At 45.3% G+C, this 25,161-nt stretch overlaps 1 protein-coding gene across 1 annotated transcript; it reads left to right on the top strand.

Moving 5' to 3' along the window:
• On the top strand, positions 1 to 22,966 carry LOC103395551 (Down syndrome cell adhesion molecule-like protein 1 homolog). Its single transcript, XM_008333293.3, has 30 exons — positions 1 to 394; positions 481 to 759; positions 2,283 to 2,558; positions 2,814 to 3,110; positions 4,155 to 4,427; positions 5,599 to 5,883; positions 6,482 to 6,601; positions 6,685 to 6,861; positions 7,436 to 7,635; positions 8,431 to 8,527; positions 8,711 to 8,839; positions 8,918 to 9,085; positions 9,174 to 9,244; positions 9,497 to 9,737; positions 10,576 to 10,722; positions 11,184 to 11,339; positions 13,092 to 13,231; positions 15,911 to 16,064; positions 16,910 to 17,027; positions 17,114 to 17,277; positions 17,369 to 17,467; positions 17,662 to 17,850; positions 18,105 to 18,392; positions 18,557 to 18,712; positions 18,812 to 18,842; positions 18,940 to 19,058; positions 19,156 to 19,308; positions 19,418 to 19,618; positions 20,271 to 20,579; positions 21,245 to 22,966. Exons 1-30 carry the CDS (start codon positions 223 to 225, stop codon positions 21,676 to 21,678), a joined length of 5,643 nt encoding a protein of 1,880 aa, XP_008331515.2. The 5' UTR covers positions 1 to 222; the 3' UTR covers positions 21,679 to 22,966.
• Positions 22,967 to 25,161: the final 2,195 nt, after the last annotated feature.

Raw genomic sequence — 25,161 nt, 5'->3', positions numbered from 1 at the left:
ATGAACTTTTAGTCTAATGAAGCAAAACCATTTTGAAGCTGTCCAAAAGACTTTCTACTGCAAATAAATGGAGTAAGAAATAGGCAAAAAAACAACTCCTAGCAGTCCTAGCTGGATGTTGAAGGCGTGGGTCCAGAACTATCACAATACTCCAAAAAAAACGACGTTTTCTGGGGTTTATAACCCCTAACCCTAAGCTTATGTTTTCATTTCTGTTGTAAAATGAATGTCACTGTGTCGTTTCTAGGTAACAGGTTCTCCATCACCTCCTTTGGAGCTCTTTACATCTCAGACGTTCAGAAGGAGGACGCCCTCTCCACCTATCGCTGCATCACAAAACACAAGTACAGTGGCGAGACGCGGCAGAGCAATGGAGCCAGGCTCTCTGTCATGGGTGGGTCACATGACTAACTAACGCTTTTCTTTTCCTCCTTTGACTAAAGAAAAATAAAAAAATACTAATCCTGTCTCGTCCTCCAGACCCCAACGAGTCCTCGCCCACCATCCTGGACAGTTTCCAAGCAGGGGAGGTGAATGCAGGCCAGAGCATCGAGCTTCCCTGTACAGCGGGAGGTTACCCCAGCCCTACCGTGCGCTGGCTCAAAGATGGCCGCCCGTTGCCCTCAGACGCCCGCTGGACCCGGCGTTTGACGGGGTTGACCATCAGCGACCTGAGGCAAGAGGACAGTGGCAGCTACGCCTGCGAGGTCACCAACAGTTTTGGCTCAAAGGAAGTGTCTGGACAGCTTCATGTCATCGGTGTGTGAACACACACACACACACACACACATGCTCTCGGACTCCAACGCTGACTTCTCACTGAGTCACAGACACATTCAGAACTGTCCCTTTTTGGTTTGGAGGCAGACATGCGGTTTAAGTCACACCTAGAGTGTGTCCGTTGCAAAAATGTGTGCGAGCTGCATGACGCCCCGTCACATCAGCGCTGAGGAGGAGCGACAGAGCGGTAACTCACTCAGACTGAATCCATATTCTAGCTGCCAGCACCGGTCGGCATCAGGCAGACGGAGGGAGAGGGAGAGGAAGATGAGGGGTCACCCAGAGGCCGAGCAGACAAACAGACACCGGTGGAACGACATTATCTGCTAATGTTATAACGAGATCATAGGAGTGGCAGAGACGGACGACGGCGAGTGGCGTACACACGGGAGGGGGGGACAAAGAGGTGTGGGAAGGCGAGACAGAGGGAGAGACAAGAGCAGTGGTCGTCTTTGCCAGTGGGCACATCATGGCAGAACACTCTGTGACTCTGACAGGGCAGGGGGGGGAGGGAGGGAGGGGTGAGGCACAACGCTGCCCCCCAGCATACACCACCAGCTGCCTTATTGCTCACTGACATTTACACACACACACAAACATACTGTACACATACATACACACACATGTACATACTCGCCCCCCCCCCCTCACACACACACACACACACTCACAGTGGACAGAGATGTGAAGCGATATCTCCAGCTGCTTCTTTAATGACTGTGTCAAACTGATTGTGTCTGCAGTTCTGATCGTGCGCTCACTTTGCAGCTCGGTGAAAAAGATACTTCCTTTTTGGGAGTATCGTCTTTCAGTGTGAATGTGATTTACAGAAAACAGGAAGTCGTCAAACTTTAGAAATCAATTTTTCTGAATTTCTGCGGAAAATGTTAAAAATGTGAACTGGACGTGATTTTAAACGACACTGTTAGCGGCCAACAGTATAAAAAAATTATATCACGCGTAAAAATAAAATCTAATATTTTATTTTATTATAATATAATAAAATATGTCAAAAATAAGATTAGAAAAAAGCTTCATTGTCAGTGCACTGCTACGAAAGGCGTTGAATATCTTTCAACTTGAACTAATGAAATATTTATAAAGAAAAACACAAGAAGTTTTTGTAGATTTTTATCTCTGCTGTGAACCTTTGACAGCTTCTGCTGCTGCGTAGAATATAATATAAGTCAGAGCTCTACGCTGTCTCTGCTGGTGATATCCTGAGAAGCAGGAGGTGTTGGACCGTCACCTGATTCGTTGGTTAAAAATAGTTTCTTATTGAGTTTAATTCATTATTAACCACGTGAAGGTTTAAAAATTAACATCCCTAACGTAGGCGTTGTGATAGCAATGGATTTCACTTCCTCCACATCTGTCACTGGGAGAAACAAAATGTGTTTTTTTGACAAAACCTCTGGTTTATTTCATATATAATAGTAATGTTGTGATTACAAAACAGTTCTTCATTCTCCCTCTTATTTTTTGTTTTTATCTTTTCTCAGATCCACTGCGAGTGACCTTATCGCCCAAGAATCTGAAAACAGGCATCAGCAGCACACTGTTCTTCACCTGCACCGTGGAGGGATCCCCAGAATACACCATCTCCTGGTACAGGAACACAGAACCCATCATGCCTGACCAGCACATCTCCATCCAGGGACAACACAACGACACGCTGCAGATCACCGCGGCTCAGAAGTTCCACTCCGGAGCCTACCAGTGCTTTGCCTCCAGAAAAGGCCACACAGCTCAGGACTTTTCCATTATTCTGCTGGAGGGTACGTAGACATTCAGAGGTTCACGGCAGGTGTTTTATGACATCACTGTCACCACTGTCTTTAAATTATAAGGTCCTACAATTTACTGCTTTATATCTGAATATTTCTGTTTTAAAATCCAGCTGCACATCCTTTGGATAGACACATAAATATGGAGTACAAATATTTTAGCGTTTAACGTAAAACAACGACGGCGTTGTCTGCAGATTTCCATCAATGTTTGACCTCTTGTCCATCCCGTCTCCTTGGTTCCAGATGGCACACCGCGTATAGTGGCCTCCTTCAGCGAGCGGGTGGTGAACCCCGGCGAACCCTTCTCCCTCAAATGTTCAGCCAAAGGAGCCCCTCCCCCCTCGATCACCTGGACGCTGGATGACGAGCCCGTGGTGCGAGACTCCACCTACAAGACCAGCCAGTACACCCTGTCGGACGGCCTGACCGTGTCGCACGTCAACGTCAGCAGCCCGCTCATCAGAGATGGGGGAGTGTACCGCTGCGTCGCACGCAACTCGGCCGGCAGCGCAGAGTACCAAGCGCGCATAAACGTAAGAGGTGCCTGTCTGCTTTTCAATATAAACGCACTCTACACGGCCACACAAACACACAGAGGCTAGGGAGAAGGATAGGACATCTATCTGTCTGTCTGTCTGTCTCTCTGTCTGTCAGTCATCATCTGATCGTCTATGACCTGTGTATCATCAGTTATCTATCTGTGTCTATCATCTTCTATATCAGGTGATTAGGTTATTATAGGGCTGTCACTTTTTCCCAATATGAGTTGGTTTAAATCAATATTATTCAGAGATGTTCGTTGATCTGATGAGGCTCGTTCACCCATCAAAACATGGAAGGAAACGTTCTCCCTGCGGGTTCTTGAAGTTCCTCAAACTCCGCTCAAACGGACACGCAGACGTTAAGAGCCTCTTTGAAGCAAAATGGATGTGTTTTTCCTGGGATGTGTATTGACAAGAATCTGGCGATCTGACACATATCACGATACGATACACTGAGGGATCTACGATTGTAATCATTAGAGAAGAAATAAATGAAAGCATCTGGACAATCAGCTAGTGGTCGCAGGTTTAAACACAACCTAAACATAATTAGATGTCATGAATATTTGCATGTTAATTGCTAATTTAAAAACAAAAATGATACAGCGCTGTAGAAAAAAATTGCAAAATTGCATATAATCTTTGGTCAAGGACAAGGCTTTAATAATTAGTCAAGTTTAAAATTAATAATACATAACCTACTTTAACCAGTCCAGCATGGACTCTGACCTGATTTTAGTAATAACATTTCATCTTTATGTCCTGACCTAAACAGATGTTTGAATCTCGGGTGAAAAGTGACAGCCCTAGTTAACGACACATACAAATCTTCACTCAGGTTTTAGTAAAGGGAGCAAAACTAACCTCCCTGTCCAACCTGTCAACTCGCCCCAATCACTCTACCCCTCAACCTTTATCTCTTCACTTCCTGTCTCCGTGTCTGCTCCTCTTCTACTCTGCCATGACCTGCTCCTCCCTCCATCCTCTGTCTCTCTGTCTCTGTCTCCATCCCCAACCCCCCCTCTCTTCCCTGTGTCTCCAGGTCCACCTCGAATCAGACCCATGCGGGACATTACAGCAGTGGCTGGCAGGAACACCTACATAACCTGCCGCGTGATTGGTTACCCGTATTATTCCATCAAGTGGCTGAAGGACGGCATGCAGCTGCCGGATAATCACCGTCAAGTGTTGTTTGACAATGGAACCCTCAGACTGACGGACGTGCAGAAGGGCGCTGACGAGGGAACCTACTTATGTAGTGTCCTGATCCAGCCCCAGGTGTCGATCAACCAGACCGTCCACGTGACCGTCAAAGGTAAGAAGAAGGAGGGCAAAGGTACGGATGAGGTCGAAGGTCAGCGATAAGGAACAGGTCTGGTCCTGGGTCTGAATCACAGAACCCTGTACACATTTCTCATAACCTCTCTTCTAAAATATATCGAGAAATCGTGGTGCAGCAGCAGCAGCAGGGAATTTGGCTTTTGTCATTTTTTTTAGTGTGGATTTTACCATCTTTCCTGGCTGATTTGGTGATTCATCAAAATAGAAGTGCAACAATACGATATATCACAAGATTTAAGGGAATTTGGCTTTTGTCATTTTTTTTTAGTGTGGATTTTACTATCTTTCCTGGCTGATCTGGTGATTCATCAAAATACAAGTGCAACAGTACGATATATCACAAGATTTGTAATCACTAGAGAACAAATTAAAGAAAAATAAAATGAACCAACACCAGGAATATTTGATTGTTAACTGTCGATAAAAAAATAATCGATACAGTATCTCCTACAGCTTTTTACTCATATTTATTGACTTAGAGCATAATATTTTTATTCATCCAACAATTTTGAAGTCCATATTTTTTAGCTAACTTTTAGCTGTCCTTGGGATAACTGGGACATTTTTTTTTTTTTTTGCTATCCTGCTTTAGCTTCTTGGATTTTTTTGTTCTTATTTTTTAGTTGTGTCATGAGAATCTAATGTTGTACTACTACTAATGGAGTATAATGTGTATTTCTAGTGTGTGTGTGTGTATTCATTTGGTGGTGAGTTGGGTCAGGGTGGTGGGAGGGCAGCTGCAGAGGTGTTTAAGGCGGGCGTGCGTGTGTGCGTCTGCGTGCGAGTGTGTCTCTGATTTAATTAGATGAATAATAATGAAGCCTAGATTAAATCCCCCAGATGTCTCAGCTGTAGTTCCCCCCCCCCCCCCCAACCTCCATTACTATGGCAACACAATGACTTCCTCCTGCCAATTGGACTCCAACCAGAGCAGCTATTATGGGTACAGGAGATGGAGGAGGCTGAAGGGGGGGGGGAGTGGAGAGGAGAGAGGGTCCCACTGGCCAATGACCTTCCCTCTGCCTCTCAGCATCGCTCCAGATGGCCGCGGTGCCACTCTTCCACATCTGTCACTTCCTGTGTTCCACTCACTCTCTTGCCTCTTCCTTCCCTCTCTCTCTCGCCTTCTCCCGCCCTCCCTCCAGTGCCACCGCTCATCCAGCCCTTCGACATCCCCTCTACCTCAGTGGGGAAGCTCATGTACATCGCCTGCGTGGTGTCATCCGGGGACATGCCCATACGCATCACCTGGCACAAAGATGGCCAGCTCATCGTGCCAGGCTCCGCCTCTGGCGTGGCAATAGAGACCAAAGAGTTCATGAGCTCCCTGCAAATCTCCAAGGTGACACTGAAGCACAACGGCAACTACACCTGCATCGCCAGCAACGCCGCCGCCACCGTCAGCTGGGAGAGACAGTTGATAGTCACTGGTGAGGCACCCAGACAGACACGATGAGGAGTGGGTCGGGTCGAATGTGATGGTGGGCGTTCTCAGGGGCGATGAGTGTTGTTATTTGAGGAGCGGTTAAAATTTTTTTTTCTTGATGTTAGTTTCTATTTTAGTCAGTGACGTGCAGTGGCGTTAGAGGCAGGTGAGTCACTGAGAGTCGGACTAACAAACATCTGAACCCAACAAAGAAGTCTATCAGTTTGGTTAATTGCCTTTGTTTGTTTCATACATACATATATATATATATATATATATATATATTAGGAAATAGAAAGTTAACAATTTCTTAATAAACATTGACCAAATAATAAAGAGTTGAGGATGTATTTTTAACAAAACTTATTACAGTATTCTGTCAAGTTGTTCGACCCAATTATGGGTTAGTAATTGGGTCAACCTAGTATTTTGCCTCTTATTGTAAAATGAAAATAATAATAATTTAGCTGATCTTTTGGACAAATAAAAAATCAGGATCTCTGTTGTAAAAAAATTAACACAACCAATATTTTGTTTCTTCCTCACCCTCCAGATTGTACTGCTTCGTTAAGTGTCTGTTTTTTTTTGTTTTTGCTCCTCAGTGCCACCTCGTTTCGTGGTGCAGCCCAACAACCAGGACTGCATCTACGGCAAAGCTGGAGTTCTCAACTGTTCTGTGGAAGGTTATCCGCCGCCAAAGGTCATGTGGAAACACGCCAAAGGTAAAACCGGCGCTCAGTCCCCCTTCATGTCAGCACAGCAGTCGATCACAGAGATATGGCAACGTGGACTTTGTGTCGTGCAGGTGTGGGAAACCCTCAGCAGTACCACCCTGTCCCTCTGACCGGCCGGATCCAGATCATGTCAAACGGCTCTCTGCTCATCCGGCACGTCCTGGAGGATGACCGAGGCTACTACCTCTGTCAGGCCTCCAACGGCGTGGGCTCAGACATCAGTAAGAGCATGATCCTCACTGTCAAAAGTAAGTGTCAATCATTCTCNNAGACATAGCCCCTTTCATAGCAGCACCCCCTGCTGCACTCCGGGACAGCAGACGGTTTTTTTTTTTTTTTTTTTGGGAAGATATCTGCTCCTGTATGATGCACTCTTGCCCCAGGCAAGTGCGGCCTGAGCTGAACAGAACACATCTCATCAGTCCAGCACATTCTTAACTAAGGCTGTCTTTGATATTGATTGATATGAGTTGGGGCGGCTTGTCCGTGTGCTGCTGGATGTTTGCTGGGGAAAAGAGGCCGATGAATTAGTGATGAAAACAAAACCACAGGAACCACTACGATCAATAAGCTGTGTCTGAGGAAATGAGGAGGAGAAGAGAAGCAGGAAGATGGGGGGTGGGGTGAAGGGGGGGCAGAGGTAGCGTGAGGGGGCCAGTGAGGCTTGAAGCTTAAAAAATAAAAAAATGGAGAAGCAGAAACGGCAGAAATAGAGATGTCTATACATTGGTAATAAATCTACATCACACCTCTATTTTCTTTACACATTCCAGTCGTATGGTATTGTTCATCACACTGACACGTGTCTGTGATCCCGCACAGTTCCTGCCATGATCACCAGCCACCCCAACACCACCATGGCGAGGAAAGGCCAGACCAAGGAGCTGAACTGCACGGCCCGAGGTGAACAGCCCATCATCATTCGCTGGGAGAGAGGGGACACGGTCATCGACGCAGAGAGAAACCCCCGCTACTCCATCACCATCAACAAGAAAGGGGACGAAGTCATCTCCACCCTAAAGGTCAGGCCTGAACATGTAACTAAAAATGTGGGTGTTATAAATATTGTATTCAAAGATAAAACAAAACGACCTTCATTGATCTGTAGCCCAGGAGGTGACGTGAAGGACAAATCTTTGGAAAATGTTTTCAGCACTAGTAAATGTAAAAAAACAAATGGTCCATGTAAGAAATACATAATGTAAGTCGTTATATCATGCATTGTGGCTGAGACGTGAATTATAATTTATAAATGCACTGGAACATGTCAGGACACATCTATAGGTTTTATCATTTTATCTGTTCTTCATTTTATTTGATTAGTTTTTTATTTTACCAGTCTGACTTTTTATAGGATGATGTTCAACTTTAGGACTGTTATATTTACAAGAGTCAAATAAAAAACAAACAAAAAAATACTCTACAAAAAGTGATATACAGTATTATGCTACTGTATATAAAAGTAGTAGTACCAGTTGAGACTCTTTTCAAAACACAGTTCTGCGTATAGTGCCCCCGCAGGCCAATAAGAATGGCACTGAAAACAAACAGACATGGGAGATGAACTGCAGTCAGGTCAAAAAAAAATAACACAACGACTGCAGTTTAAAACAAAGGTCCTGAAATCTGTGACAAATCTGTGTAGTACTTTCATTAACCACTAATGAAGATATGAGAGTTTGATCGATAACAGACGATGTTCGAGACGTTCATCCACTGCCGTTTTGTGTTTTCATCGATAACAGACGATGTTCGAGACGTTGCCGTTGTGTGTTTTCCTCACGTTTTTGGTTTTTTTGTGTGTGTGTCGCTCACAGCTGAACCCAGCCGAGCGAGGAGATTCAGTTTTCTTCTCCTGCCACGCCATCAACTCTTACGGAGAAGGACGAGGGCTCATCCAGCTCACCGTGCAAGGTCAGTTAACCTGCTGTTGACCACACGCTTTAGGTGACCGAGGCTGTAAGATATAGATATAGATATAAGGTCAGTTAACCTGCTGTTGACCACATGCTTTAGGTGACCGAGGCTGTAAGAGAGCATATAGATATCTCACACACACACACATACACCCTGTCTTTTTGGTCTACATCTACACAGAGCCACCAGATCCTCCAGAGCTGGAGGTGAGGGAGGTGAAGGACAGGAGCATGAACCTGCGCTGGATCCAGAGGTTTGATGGAAACAGCATCATCACCAGCTATGACATAGAATACAAGAACAAGTCAGGTGGGTGTGGTGACCACCGATACACACGTCGAGCTTTCTGTATGATTAATATCTAAAAATTTTGTGTGTATTTTACAGATTCCTGGGACCACATGTACACCACCAGAAACATCTCACCCACCAACAACCAGGCCAACATCGTGGAGTTACACCCGGCCTGTGTCTACAGCATCCGCATGTACTCCTACAACAAGATCGGCCGCAGCCTCCCCAGCAAAGAGCTGACCATCAGCACCGAGGAAGCTCGTAAGTGATTGGCTGATTGTTTCTCAGCTCTGTCTTTTTTTGTTTTACATGTTGTAAAAGTTTTGTTTTGTTTGTTTTGCATCAACAGCCCCCGATGGGCCCCCCATAGAAGTGGTCCTTCAGCCGATGACATCACAGAGCATACGGGTGACGTGGAGGGTGAGGCTCACTGCTGGAATTTTTTTTTGTTCTGTGGTAAATTTTTCTGTTAAAGTAAAAAAAAAACATATTTGTACGATGGTCAGGTGTCAGTGGGTGAGTAACGTGGCACTTTGGTAAAGGTTTACACTCAGAAATACATGATTCCACTACATACGTTATCATGAGAAACACCTTTGAAGGTGAGACGATTTTATTGAAAATTTGTGCAATTGTGTTTTGATATTGAGTATTTCTCAACACTTCTCTCAGGCTCCAAAGAAGGAACTTCAGAACGGGGTGATCCGCGGCTATCAGATCGGCTACAGAGAGAACGGTCCAGGCAGCAACGGACAGTACAGCATAGTGGAGATGAAAGCAACGGGGGACAGTGAAGTGTACACCTTGGACAACCTGAAGAAGTTTGCCCAGTATGGAGTCGTGGTCCAGGCCTTCAACAGAGCTGGGACTGGACCGTCCAGCACTGAGATCAATGCTACGACTCTGGAAGACGGTAAGAGCTGGTCAGAGTAGACAAAAAAAAAAGTCAGAATCCCGGAGTAGTGTTTTATCAGAGGCAGCTTTGGGATGATCTTCAAGTGGTTTGGAGTTTGGAGAATGTAGAAAGAATTATTTACTGTTTTATTCAACAGAAACAGCACATTTGTGTATATTTACAGACATTTCCCCTCCAGAAAAAATAGTAGCAAGTTCACATCCTTCATTGTTAACTGTCATTAATTAACACTCTGTATTAGGCTGGTGGTGATGGAGGAGTGGAGGAGGCCCCTGAACGCTCCACCTCCACCTTCTTTTTCTCCTTCTTTGTTCTATCAATTCCTCCACTTGTTTAACTGGTCATTTTTTTTATAATTTCCATAATTACATTTAACATTGTAAAGAAAAAAGAAACTACTTTTCTAAGATTGGATCCTGACTGTCGCCATTTTACTCCACCTACTTCATCTGCATTTCTACCCTTTAAAGGTGTGGCTGTTTAAATATGCATGTTTTTTTTTTCCCAAGGGCTCTTTCCCCTTTTCTCCCGACCCCCTCCTCCTCCCTCCTCCCCCCTCGCACCTCCTCTGTTCTCCGTGCTCGAAAAGCCAGCGGTGAACCAGGAGACACTGAGGGCTAATTTGAGCCTGTTTGACTGATCTGTATCTGAACATGTTTCGCCTTTGCCGGGGAGTCATTCATTTTTAGCTGCACCAGCCTGGTCTCCTTAGTGACAGAAACAGCCTGTAGAATTGATATAAATCACCTGATAATGAAAAGCTCATCTGGAAAGTGTCGCTGCACTAACGCTCTCCTCCTCCTCCTCCTCCTCTTCCTGCTGCTGCTCTCTCCAGTGCCCAGCGAGCCTCCGCAGAACGTGCGTGCCATTTCCGTGACGTCGGACGAGGCGGTGATCACGTGGGCAGAGCCTCCACGGCTGACGCTGCACGGTGTGCTGAAAGGCTACCGGGTTGTGTTTTGGTCCCTCTTCCCTGACGGAGGTGGGTGCTGTGGGGGCCAGACCCAGTGGCCGATGCAGAGTAATTATCACCTATCTCATTCTAAAATTACCCATCCTTCCTCTGTTGTGGTGTAGAAACAGTCCTCCTGTTCCTGTCCCTTTGTTTGTCCAAACTTGCCCTAGTTTGTAAACGATTGGTGGTTAATGAGGTTTCTGTTCTGTGTTCTGTGAGTGTGTGTGTTTTTTCTTCTTCTCTGAATGTTCAAGTCTGTCTCACACACGTGCATATCCAACCCATTTGTATCTGGAACAATGTTTTGAGGGAAATGGCGTCGAGAAAATCACAATAATTCAACCTCTCCGCCCAGATATCCGTCCGATGATCACATTTCCCCGCAAAACAATTTTTCCAAAGTCAAGAGTTGTTCAACGTTGTTTTGCCTGCACACATCCTTCATCGGTGCTTCTAACCAGAACTGTCCGTTTGTACCTGTGTGCCAGAATGGGGAGAGATGCAGAATATCACCACCACACGGGAGCAGGTGGAGCTGCGGGGGCTGGAGAAGTTCACCAACTACAGCGTACAGGTGCTGGCCTACACCCAGGCTGGAGATGGAGTCCGCAGCAATGTCCTGTACATCCAAACCCGCGAGGATCGTGAGTACACACGGGGTTGACCGAGCCGAGCAGAGAGGCTGGTGAAAGGGAAGGGAATCACACTCGCAACTTTATTAGACACGGGGCTAGGGTCAGAATGTATGTGTATAAATCATTCAAGCCTGGATTTACCGTTGGCTTCATCTACAGTTTGGGCCACACTTTGGAGATGTGGTCCATTCTGTGATCTACAGACACACGCACACACTCCTACTAGGAACCTCCATTAGCACTGCTAATGACAATAAAGAGGCTTTTGGTCTACAGCTCTGACTGGAGAGACTGTGGAGGAGGAGGAGGAGGTGGTGCTTCCTGGGACCACATCACATCCAGGATTCAGATATGGGCCTTCGTCGGCGTCTTTGTCACCGGCTCTCTTGCTGTAGGCCTGTAGGATTATCTCCTCTTGGATTAGAGAGAATTAATTTTGTGCTTACACCATTGGAGGCGGGATTACAGCCAGATATATGTCTCTTGATAAAGGAAAGGAGGGCGGAGGTGGGGCCTGGAGGGCTGATGACGACGAGATACGGAGGTGAACACAAAGCCTCCTCCTGAATGACTAAATTAATAACGCATTAAGAGAGACGACGCAGAAATGTCACGGCTGTGGAAGTGTATCAGCCCTCGCTGTGACAAATCCTCCTCCTCCTCTGCCTGGCACAGCGTTGGTTATATATTCATGAGGGTGGGGCCGTTTATTCACCACCACTGGGCTGATCTTGGCCACATCACTGCTGAGGCTGCACAACAGACTGTCAGCATTTTTTTTTTTTTTTTTTTGGGGGGGGCACCAGATGGAACTTTTCCTCTACCACAGACTCTCCTGCCTAAACACAGAGTTTGAATTTTGACGACTTCACCTTATGATTCAGGTTCATTCAGCTTTTATCCGTCCCTTTGGGGCAATTCTGGGCAATTGTTAATATTCACTTATTTCACATGATACAGAAATGGAGATAAGTAACTGGGAGGGGTGTGTGTCGGCAAGAATCCGACGATACGATACGTGTCACAACACAAAGGCAGAACTTACGATATATTGTAACATCCCGTGCTACTGTAGGCACGACAGTATATTATAGTTGAGCTGCTTTATCTCGGCGTGTTGTGTTCAAGTGTACATCCACTGTAAACCCACTGGGTTTTTTTTCCCCTCCAACTTTATCTTGTAGTAAGAGTATTAAGTGGTGTTCAGTGTCAAGGCTGAAGTGGCAAACGGAGGATCAGTGTCTAATCTGACGGTTAAGAGACGGACTGTTGTGTCACTGAGTCAGAAAACGCTGCTGACCGGTGTCTAAATGAACATATGTCAATCCTCCGAGTCCTCCCGCAGAGGCTTAGCACAGGATAAGACCACCAATCTGAAAACAAGCCTACTCACTGTAACGGGCGTCCGACAGCCAGTCAGTCAGTCAGTCAGCGTGTCTGAATGTGTTTTTAAGAATCGAAGGTGAGTGGTTTAATGGGAGGAAAACACACGCGTGGGGCAGTGAGTGACATTTAAAAGCATCATTGATCAGACCTACAGTGGACGTAGTCAAATGGGAGTTGAAAAAAGAATCAAGTTTTAATAGATGCACTGAAATATAATAATAAATTATTAGTTTTGCAGGGCTTATTGCTAGGCTAGGAGACTACGAAAAAAAGAAAGAAAAAAAGATGTCCACAATAGAAAAACTTAAATAACTAAATCCTGCGTGACCCGGTGCCTTCACTGCTAATGTGTTTGTATCATTTGATTGTTTTCAGTTCCTGGTCCGCCGGCTGGAATAAAGGCAGTTCCTGCTTCTGCAAACAGTGTAATGGTGTCCTGGTTGACGCCGCACAAACCAAATGGTGTCATCCGCAAGTACACCATCTACTGTTCCAGCCCGGGCTCTGGACAACCAGTAAGTCTCTGTCTGTGTGTGTGGAAACGGTTAGAAGATAAGGAGTTAAAAAAAAAGAATCATCATTACCAGTAGAAGTCTCCAGGGGGCGGTTGATCTGCTGGGGCGTTGGGTTCTGTGACCCTCAAGGAGCCCAAGGAGCAGATAGTGGAGGGTGGAGACTCAACAAAGTTATGAATTTTTAAATAAAACATTTTTCAAATTTTAGGATTTTTGAGAAAATGTCTGATGGAAAAGATATAGCACCCCCCACAGGGCAGGAGACATACATACCCTTCCACATTCCTAAAAAAAAAAAAAAAAAAAAAATGCTGTTTGTTTGCAAACACAAATGTGAAGATTAGTGCATCATTTACCATGTATGTCAAACTCAGGGCCTGCGGGACATTTCCAGTCCATCATGTAATTTTTTTCTGGTCCGCTAGCGCTTATCATGAATATGGCTAACCTAAAGTAAATATATATTGTGTTCTAATGTCAACTGCATGGATTAAAAGTAGTCATAGATGACATCACAAGGTGAGGAAACTCAAAAGAAAATTTCTAAATCTAGGATCAATTAAAACAACAAATTTTAATCGCCTAATAAATTAAACTGTGTGTGAATGTGCGCGTGCATGTGTGTGTGTGTCAGTGTCTTTTCTGTGTTTGCACCATTGCTTTATTTCCTGCCCTCCCAGATGAACAGATGAGGTTGTCTTGGCAACGTGATGAGACGTAGATATGCAAATGAGGCAGAGAGCAAGCTCACACATGCACACTGCCGCATCAGAAACACACACACACACACTCTCACAGACACATCACATTTCAGGATCTTCTATTTATATTCTTATATGTGGCATTTCAGTTGTGCTTGGATTGTGTTAAAAACACACACGCAGTGTGTGGTGAAATCTGATATCAGGCTTGAATCTCACTTTCTTATTATTCACAAATACTCCTCCCTCTCTGTGCATGAGTGCCATGTAAATGAGCACAGGCAGGGAGGGAAGAGGGGAGGGAGGGAGGGAGGGAAGAGGGGAGGGAGGGAGGGAGGGAGGGGGGGAAGGAAGGAAGGAAGGGTGGAAGGGTGGAACGGTGGAAGGAAGGAAGGGTGGAAAGAGAGAGAGAGGGGTGAGGGGTAGAGGAGGGGGGGGGGTCGGGCAGGGAAAAGGGAGGAGCAGAGGAGGGTATCAGTCACATCGAGATGAGAGTGCTTTTGTCCGTCTTTTCATTATCTCCCTGTATCACTCCCTGGATCACCACAACACTGCCGCTATGCTGGAGGAATGTTTGACTGAACCCTTCACACACACACACACACACACACACACCCTCCTGCTGTCCCTCCATCCTCTCCTCCTCGTAGAGCCAGACAGAGGGAGAAGAGGGAAAAGAAAACAGTGAAGGAAGTGAAGATGGAGATGGAGAGATGAACAGATTAAAGAGATAACACACACACACACACAGAAACACTTTATCTGTGTGTGTGTGTTTGTGAACGTCATCTTAGTGTGAGGCATGTTGGGAAAATATTCTCTAGAAAACATTAGAATCTGGAGCATCATTTTAATCCAGTAGAAACACCATGTGATGAGGTCATCATTACAATAATATAACAATAATAATAATTATTATTATTATCATCAGTAAAAAGTACCAGAATTCTTCCAAAAAATGTTGCTACCTCTTGATGTTTTCTGCACTTATTTCCAATCACCTAAATTATATTTAATTTTTTCATTTTCCTTCTGTATTCTTTTTTGTTATTTTCCATATACTTGGCTGAGCTGCTGATTATTATTTTCCTCTTTTTTAACAACAGTACAGCCACACCCCGGTCTACAAGAAGTCATATTCCTCTGTGTTTAAAAAAAAAATGGAAATCCCTAAAATACATTGGCTTTAGTTCGAGTTGCAATTTAACAAAACACTTTGTTATACAATCAAAAAAAGATTACACTGGTTTATATATTAAAACCTGTGAAAAAACACATTTGAAAACCCCCATGTTTAAACCATCTCAATTGAATTTAAATGTATCTGCTCTTGTTCTAATGATCAGTCGTTATTTAACATAATTTAATGTCACATTTTTATTCTATTTTAGGCTTGAATACAGAAGTAAAGTTTTCAATTCTGTTAAAGTTAAAGACCAGAAACAAAATAATTAAAACCAAATATAATTAATGTGAATGCTAAGGCTGTTGTCTACTTAACATTAACATTGTTTTTTTGTTTGTTTTTTTTAAATCACCAAAGAACCTGTACAACAGAGCTTTGATTCACTGCCTTAAAGGCTACTCGAGTTTGAGTGTCACCTTATGACCTGACCCTGTCCAGTTGACCCTGACGGCGTCCAGGCACCGCCAGGGCAGAGCAGCTGAGGTTGTCAGTCCCTGGTACAACCACTTGTGAAAACGTTGAAGCGTTCAGACGGCTGTAACACTTCATGACTTCTCCTCAGAGGAGGCGGTGGTTTATCACTGTAAGACAAACAGATAAAAACACACACTCACAGACACGGCTTCACTGACGCACCTGAGCAGAGCAGAAATATCTGTCTGTTTTTATCCTGTACTCACTCCTCCGACTGTAACACGCCGTGACACCGCCGCGGCCCGGTGGAGCCCCCGCCGCCCGGACCTGTCCTGTCAATCACCACAGCTCACTAACATGTGTCGCCCTCTGTCCCAGGCGCCCAGCGAGTACGAGGCCAACCCGGAGATGCTCTTCTACCGCATCACGCACCTCACCCGTGGGAAACAGTACCACATCTGGGCTGCCGCCGTGACGACGGCCGGACGGGGCAACATCAGCTCAAAGGTCACCGTGGAGCCCGCTGGGAAAGGTGGGTGGAGCCTGTCGTGCTGCGGAAGGAGTAGATGTTTCTAAGCGTGCTGTGTTATCTTCTTCATCACTCCTCCTCCTCCTGCTCCTCCTTTCTCCGCCTGCTGTCTCGGTTATTGATTGACAGCCCTTGTATTGATTGAGTAGTGGTTATATGGCAAGAAACGCTGTTGTTAATTATGTGGTGATGAACAGAGCCTATCCAGTAAACTGACCCTTGGGGAGAGAAGTAGCAGGTGAGGATCAATAAAAGGGGGAGGATCTATGGAGAAAAGATTGACTGGGAGCAGGAGGTTAGAGGAGGCCTATTACTCCTCCAGCCCTGAGCCAGGTTTTTTTTTCATTCAGTCGGTCGGGGCATTGTGCTCGGTCAGCAAACGGAACGTAGACGCAGGTAGAAAACCTGAATTATGCAGGAAGAAGTCTGTTGTCACGTTGTTGTCTTTGTTTGGAGGCTTTTGAACGATACCTGCACAGACGACAGACAACTGAGGTCTTCATAGTGTCTACTGTGTGTTCTTCTACCAGATACATGTCGACTGTGTTATATTTCCAGTCTTCCAGCCAACACGTGCAGCTCTGATTGGCTCTCGTCCTCATCTGTTCCTCATCTTCACCTAGAAAACCAAATCAGTGCTGGTTGGACTTCCTCGTCTGACGTGTTTCCTTTTCGTCCTGATTATTTGTCTTAACTATTGCCTCCTACGATGTTGTCTTTGTCATTTAACTCTGTGAGTTTCCGTGTCTCATTTGGACCAGTGGACATTCCTGTAATCCTGTCCACTGCTCACTTCACTACCGTCCCATTACCTCCAGCCCCGTCTGAACCTTCTTCCCTGTTTCCAGTCCCTGCTAAGATCCTGTCCTTCAGCGGCACAGTGACGACGCCCTGGATGAAAGAAGTGCGACTGCCCTGCAGCTCAGTGGGCGAGCCCACCCCCACCATCAAATGGACCAAAGACAGGTCAGACTCCGTCACCTGTCCCACATCAGACATGTAGAGTCAGATTAGAACTGTGCTGACCTCCTGCCTGACCGTCTCTCCGACAGTGAGGACTCTGCCATCCCGGTGACGGCAGACAGTCAGCGGCAGATTTTATCCAACGGCACGCTGGTGCTCCGTTCGGTCAAAGCAGAGGATTCTGGGTACTACACCTGCACAGCCACCAACACACTAGGCTTTGACACCATCATAGTCAATCTGGTGGTTCAAGGTAAGGTCAAACCGAGGCTCCGTCTGAGACCTGTGAACTGGTTTATGTTGGTGGTTCACTGTCTCTGTGTGTGTGTGTGTTTGGACTCCAGTTCCTCCAGACCAGCCTCGTCTGACCGTCTCCACCACCTCCACCTCCTCCATCACCCTGGCCTGGATCCCTGGAGACAACGGAGGAAGTTCTATCAGAGGTTAGTTTCTGACCAGGACTTCAGGTCAACCCAGTCTGTTGGACAGGAGTTGAAACAATGCGCTCCATGTCTGTCTGAGCCTGACAACGACTAAACACAGCTGGTTGCTGCCCCCTGGTGTCCCTTAGACGTAAAAAACAAAACAAATGCAGAGTGACATGGTTTTGATGCGAGTCTGTTCTGTGTGACTGCAGGGTTTGTGCTGCAGTATTCCGTGGACAACACTGAGGAGTGGAGGGACGTCTTCATCAGCTCCACAGAACGTTCTTTTCGATTGGACAATCTGCGCTGCGGAACCTGGTACAAAGTGAAGTTGGCGGCTAAGAACAGCGTGGGCTCGGGACGCATCAGTGAGATCATCGAGGCCAAGACGCATGGGAGAGGTGGGTAAAGGTGACCCCGGGCAACTGAGAAAACATTTTATATTACTTTTCAGTTATACTTTTAATACATATTTAATGGTTGTTTAGATAATATATAAAAAATTAATTAAATCATTTTGGGGGAAATTCCTCTGCTGCTTATTCTTTAGTCCTCACCAAAACAACAACAGAACCAGAGTGAACTGAGTTCAGACCCAAATATTACATTCAGTATCACTGAACACCTCCATCCTCTCTGACCTTCGTCTCAACAGAACCCGTCTTCAACAAGGACCAGCCGTTGCTCACTCACATCAATTCCACTCACGCCGGCCTGAACCTGCAGGGCTGGACCAGCGGAGGCTGCCCCATCACTGACCTGATGCTGGACTTCAGGCCTAAAGGCACCTGGGCCTGGCAGACTCTGAAGGCCAACTCCACCACTCAGCTGTTCCTCAGCGAGCTGCGGGAGGCCACGTGGTACGAGCTGAAAATGAGAGCCTGTAACAGCGCGGGCTGTGGGAACCAGACCTCCCAGTTCGCCACCACAGACTACGACGGAAGTGAGCAAACGCCGGAACTTTTCTTTTTCTGTTATTGATAGGGATGTAACGATAGACTCAACTGTGGATCTGAACGCCGGAACTTTTCTTTTTCTGTTATCGATAGGGATGTAACGATAGAGTTGAGCTCAAAATAAATACAACGATCCTCTTTCTCTCGAAAGGTACGATACCACCAATCAAGTCGGCCCGGGGCGAAGGTGACGACGTGAAGAAACTCTTCTCCATCGGCTCTCCTGTCATCCTGGTCACGCTGGGTGTCGCGCTGCTCTTCATCATCCGCAAGAAACGCAAAGAGAAGAGACTGAAACGTCTGAGGGGTGAGTGGAAAAACAAGACGACGTTCACAGGTCCAGACTCTTGAGATACTTATCTTCACTGTTCCTTAATGTCTGAGTGACATATTGTCTCGTTTCCAGACGCCAAGAGCCTGGCGGAGATGCTCATCAGGTGAGAGTCAGACTTTATCATGTTTGTGGAACAGGCAGGTCTGACCTCCAACGGCAACTTGTATCATTTTGAATGGAAAACTTTTATTTGTTTGCAGCAAAAACAATCGAACTATAGACACCCCTGTGAAGGGCCCCCCCCAGGGGCCGAGGCTGCACATCGACATCCCACGTGTTCAGCTGCTCATTGAAGACAAGGAGGGAATCAAACAGATCGGTACGAGGCTGTAAATGGATGGAAAAAAAATAAAAATAACTCTAAGATGTCTTTTTGTTTACAATGCTTTCATTTCCTGGTCGTTCACCTGTCACAGGGGAGGACAAGGCAGCGGTGCCGGTGACGGACACCGAGTTCAGCCAATCAGTGAATCCACAGAACTTCTGCACAGGCGTGTCTCTGCATCATCAAGCGCTCATCCAGAACTCCGGGCCTTTGATTGACATGTCAGACATCCGCCCCGGCACCAGTGAGTCCTTTTATGTGACGTTTTGTCTCAGGATCAGCAGGTTCAAGCTCTGATCGTTGGCGTCGGCGTCCTGTTCTTGGCGTTCTAACCGTTGTCTGTCCGTTCTCAGATCCCGTGTCCAGGAAAAGCATCAAGTCGGTCCACAGCTCCAGAAACAGATACTCCAGCCAGTGGACGCTGAGCCGCCCCAGTCAGAGCCAGTCCACGGCCTCGGCACGAACTCTGACCTCAGACTGGAGGACCATGGGTTCACACGGCATCACAGCCACGGAGAGCGACAGCTACAGCGCCAGCCTCTCACCCGCCACGGGTGAGTCACACACACACATACACACACACACACACACGTCTGATAGATGCCGACAAACTATTTTCTTGGATCTTGGTTTTACTACGGGTGAAGGGAAATATTCATATAAAAAAAATCTATTTTGTCCACGATACCGTATCGATATTCTACCACACTTTATTGATTTTTTAAATTTTTTTATTAACAATTAACAGTCAAATATTCCTGGCGTTGGTCGGTTGAGATTTTATTTAGCTTTTACTTCTGCTCTAGTCATTCCAAACAACATGTATGTATTTTCATCTGTACAAACCACTGTATGAGTTGCTGCCACCTAGTGACTGGAGGCTTGTTATCATTCAAGCATTACAGCAGTGGTTCACTGATGACCAGCGTGACATATTTCATAAGTACTGAGTTTTAATAACCTGCTGTTTGGATGGAACAGCATTGTGTCTTGTTTAAAAAAAAATCAATATATTTTCATGCCTAAAGTATTGCAGTATATCGCAATATATTGTACTGTTGCTATGCTATGAAGTTGCCAGATTCTCACCAATACCATCCCCTATTGGTTACATTTGGTTTTTTAATTTCTGTTAATTCCCTTACAGTAAAAGGCAGTTGTTGTGAAATGACAAAAAAACATTTTGTAAAAAACTGTCTTTTCCAGATAAGGGTCGTAACAGCATGGTGTCCACGGAGAGCGCCTCCTCCACCTACGAGGAGCTGGCCAGGGCCTATGAACACGCCAAGCTGGAGGAGCACCTGCAGCACGCCAAGTTCACCATCACAGAGTGTTTCATCTCCGACAGCTCCTCTGACCAAATGACCACGGGAACCAACGACCCGGCGGACAGCATGACCTCCCTCAGTACGCCCTCCGAGCCGGGAATCTGCCGCTTCACGGCCTCGCCGCCCAAACCGCAAGACTACGACCGGGGTAAAAATGTGGCCGTGCCAATTCCACACCGCGCCAAAAGTAAGTAAAAAAAAAAAAAAAGATGGAGGAAACTGACACCAAAAGTGTGTATTCAGAGCGGAGGCGGAGCTAACGTACTGATTTGGAGTTTTATTTAATTAGTTTAACATAAAATATTCATTGGTTTTTTTTTTGTTATTGTTTTGAGTCGCTGTAGGAAATAATCCAGTGTAGATTTTTCTCAGTTTCAACTTTTTTTTTGCTGTAATAAATGTGCAAAAACTGGAGACACGGTGAGCAGCTGAAGATGATGATGATGTCAGGGCTCCATGACATCATCATCGTTCACAACTTTAACATTATTCATTTACACTGAAGCGTTCACTGCCTGGACTCGCCTGATCTGACGTCGTCTGGGAAATACTGGTGAGTGTGGTGTACGGTACACGCCGACGGGAATCCAATTTCTACACCACAATTTGTAAATGTGGATCCTTGCAGTGGAGATTTAAACTAAATTTTTTTTCTTCTTTTTTTTGAGGAGGTGGAGGGCGGGTGGGAGTATTGTATGGTTTCAAGCTTTTAGTTGTAATGTTCTATTGTGTTCTGGTCGGCTCCATCTGACTTTGTCACCTCATGACTGAAACAACACCCTCTTCCCTCTTTCCCAGAATCTTTCTTCCTTCATGGATTTTTAACCTTTTGTCCTATTTTTTTTCTCTCAGGTGAGTTCTGCAACCTCCCCCTCTACATGAAGACAGACCCGTTCTTCCGCAAACAGGGCGAGCTGCGCGACCCGTGTCCCGCCGTCCCACCGCGGGAGGCCTCCATCCGCAGCCTCACGCAGCGGGCGTACCACACCCAGGGTCGCCACAAAACTCTGGACTCCTCCAAGCAGCAGGCCCTGACGCTGGGCCACTCCGGGCCCAGCAGCTTGGGCTCTGTCAGCTCGGGGACCGCCACCTTGCCTCAGAGGACTCTGACCATGCCCAGCTCCAACGCTGCGGCCACGGCGTCCACTTCGAGCACGGGCAGCAACCCCCTCAACAGTAACAAGGGGGGCTCCAGAGACTCGCTGCTGGAGAGCAGCTCCTCTGCCCTGGGCAGACTACAGAAACAGAGCGTGGGGGCCTACTCCAAGTCATACACACTGGTGTAGCTCGTCCTCCTGCACAGACTCGCGCTGCCGTCCCACTCCTGGGCCAGGTCAACCCTGGCTGTCTACAGTCTGGGCCAGAAAGGGCATGCAACCCGTCTTTCTTTTACAGCCCACACTGGTGGTGCTCTGCCCAGAGTCCTGTCTAATCCTCCGTGGGATCAGTATTTCCCCCCCATCCCCACCGCCACCGCCCCCCCGACAGAGACCTAGCTAACCTTTCTTCTCATGTTCACCTAGGACTCTGCAGACAAACTACTAACTCCAACTAACAGTTCCAGCCGGCTGGTGTGCAGCTCCGCCCACGTCTCTCATGGCAATTGCACAGCTTAAAAAAAAAAAAAAAAAAATTGAAAAAAATTTGAAAAAAAAAAAAGTTGGAAAAAAAAAGAAAGGAAGAAAGAAACGATTCTCTGGTCATTTGGAAATCTTGACTCTGACAGAGGAGCTGGACGCTCAGTGTTTATGACGATGAAGACTACAATAGCCAGTATGAAGCTGTGTGTCCATCCCGTCACTCATACACACACACACACACACACACACATAGACATGCTGTACTCCATAGTTTTCAGTATTATTGTCCATTTTACAGGATGTCCACTTAAGTTCCCCCTCGTCCCCCCTCGCCGTGTGTCTCTTAAATCCCAAAAATCTATTGGCCGATTTGATTCCTAAAGAAATGATTCAGGTTCACTTCCGAGGATGAAGAGGAAAAAAGATTTCTCTCCCGCTCACGTGAGAGGAAACGCTCCAGATGTCAAAAGAAATGACGACGAAACCCAAATGTATGAAGATTCACGTTACGAATAGAGAATATTTGGTATTTACAAAGAATTTACATATATATTTGTATGTAGGTATATTATCGCCATATAAGTTAAATAATGACAAAGTATAAATGGTGCGCGCTGCGACGGCGTAGCGGTGCGCGCAGAAAAATTTAAATGTTAGTGTCAAATTTAAAGGAGACAATCGCTCAATCATGAAATTTAAAGAAGAGAAATTTAACAAATACAAATAAGGTTTGACTAAAGAAAAAGAAAGAAAAGAAAAGTTTAGTATATATACGGGACCCTGTGTATGTAGACGGACGAAGAGAGGAGTGTTGGAAAGCATGAAAGGCTTCTTTACCTTCAGGTCCTGGAGCAGGAACCGATGACTGGTCCGGTTGATTCTCAACCTCCCTGGTCTGCAGCACATACCTTACTGTGTATCTGTGTCCCATTTTTATAGGCCGCACCCCAAACCTGCAGCCCATCATTAACAAATCACAGCAAAAAAAAAAAAAGGTCTGCAGCAGCTGTGATGTCATTTCCATATACGACAAAGACCGTCTGACACCTGATTGGTCAGCCATGCATCCTACAGCCTTTGCAGCCTATTAAATGGGACACAGCCCGTGTGTGTGTACCAAGGGAACAATCATGGCAGAAAGCCGTCCAGTGAAGTCCAGTAAATATGTCCTGTACCTTAGACTACACGGGTACCACGTAGGCAGAGGGTTGAAAATGTCAAAAAAAAAAAAAAGTGGGGTAGTTGAGCAAACAACATCAGGCCGGTTCTACTCCGCAGCTGACTTTGTATCCACGTAAACGACGGAAGGCCGTTTAACCGGTTGGTATTTAAATGTATAAATATGTGTATTCAGTAACCAAATCGGTACCAGAGAGACTGACCAAATCCTAGAGGAAGTCCAACAGTTTTCAACACGCGGTGCTGCCGTGTGGCGGCCAAAGGAGTGAGACGACATGTGCTCTGCAACATGAAGCGGTGCTGCCGTGTGGCGGCCAAAGGACAGAGACGAGGTGTCACAAGCTCTATACGCTGAAAATGTTTTGACACGTGCTCTGCAACATGAACTTTCTCTCAGTCACTTCTACATCAACAGATTTAAAATTAATCCGATTCATTTGGATGTCGTCAAAATATGAGTTCATCTCGATTTAGTCCACAAAAAGTTAAATATTTTTATATTTACTAAACTCTACTTATATATTAACATCTTAACCGGATCAAAATTTGAAACTTTTTTTATTGGACGTTCTTTCCCTTCAACAGTTACAACAACTTCACACATACTATATAAAGATTAAAGTACTTTAACGTTAAAAGTTAAAGTCTAGGACGAAAATTCCAAGCAGATAAAAGTGCAGGAGCGCTGGTGAGACGTGTCTAAACACTGCCGCTTCAGGAACATGTTGCATTGCACTTGTACTGTTATTTTGAGCACTGCGAGAGTCAGAAAAACGCCAACAACTTAATTCTTCTCTGCTCACAGATCGGCAGCACTGCGTGTTGAGAACAGCTGGAGCGCTTCACTGAAGTTGTATGTAAGTAGTATTACTGGACTAGTAGGAATGGGATGGGAATAATTATACAGTGTTGAGGCAAACATGGCCGACGGAGAGTGAAATATTCTAAAGTGTTCTAACTTCACCGTCAGCTCGGAGAAGAAAAAGAAGGAAAACCCAGTTATGATGTGAATGGAAATAATATAACGAAAGATGTTCTACTGTATGTCAGGGAGTTCAGTTATTTAAAATAATAATAATTATAGTATAATGTTCACTCAATAATTATCTTTGTTGTTGCCCTGTCTGGAGTTCTTTATACAGTACGTCCCGTTTATTTACCACCTCAGCCCTTCATTTCTGTGCTAATATACAGGACACTCACACAGAGAAGCATCGCCGGGATAGAGTTTTTGTGCTTTTTATTTTTTGTTTTTGTTTTGTTTTTGTTTTTTTGTTTCCTTGTTCCTGGGTGGGTGAAGTCTTTGAGATTATTTTGGCTTTAACTTTGTTTGGGTTTTTTGTCCAATTTTTTACAGGTCAAACTACAGGAACATATTGCATTCACCTGAAAAAAAGGTGTCCTGAAATTCAGAAAATCTTTATTTACACCAGTCTTCCATAAAGTCACCGTTGACAGCCATGAAAAAAAAGTGACGTCGTGATCCAACCAGTGCCTGGACAAAGGCAGACAAACTGATAATAAAAACATTCTGAGCCGCAGTCATTCTTGAATTTCTCTACTTTACATGGAGTTCTTTATCCCCCAACAGCCCCCAACAGGAAAGGAAAAAAAAAAAAAAAAAATTTATGGCTTCAAGGTTGATTTAAAAAAAAAAAAAACATCTATGGCTTTAAGGTTGATTTAAAAAAAAAAAAAATTTATGGCTTCAAGGTTGATTTAAAAAAAACATATATAAATATTTATTTATAGAAATAATTGGGTCAACAAATCAGTTTTTGTTTAAGTGAATGCAACACGCTCCTATAACCAATCAGTACCAGGTCTGGGTCTCGTGACTCAAACCAGTTCAGCCAAGTGAAATCAGGGACTCGTAGCTCATTTAGCGACAAACTACAATCGTCTTGTCTAAGTACTGGACTGGAGCGGGTGTGTAAACCTGAAGCATTCCTTCTCCCGTCCATTTCCCCGGTTCAGATTATTGAAAGTAAAAAAAAAAAAAAAGTTCAC

The sequence above is a fragment of the Cynoglossus semilaevis genome, chromosome 19, assembly GCF_000523025.1.
Source record: "Cynoglossus semilaevis isolate Cse_v1.0 chromosome 19, Cse_v1.0, whole genome shotgun sequence".
NCBI lineage: Eukaryota > Metazoa > Chordata > Actinopteri > Pleuronectiformes > Cynoglossidae > Cynoglossus > Cynoglossus semilaevis.
This window is presented reverse-complemented; position numbering and strand designations above follow the sequence as displayed.

Excerpts from the sequence above, each read along its gene's own strand:
- LOC103395551 (XM_008333293.3), top strand. The coding sequence starts at position 223 with ATGAATGTCACTGTGTCGTTTCTAGGTAACAGGTTCTCCATCACCTCC. Across the intron at positions 8,528-8,710 it reads CATCCAGCTCACCGTGCAAG|AGCCACCAGATCCTCCAGAG; the intron begins GTCAGTTAACCT and ends ACATCTACACAG. Across the intron at positions 17,028-17,113 it reads ATCAAATGGACCAAAGACAG|TGAGGACTCTGCCATCCCGG; the intron begins GTCAGACTCCGT and ends TCTCTCCGACAG.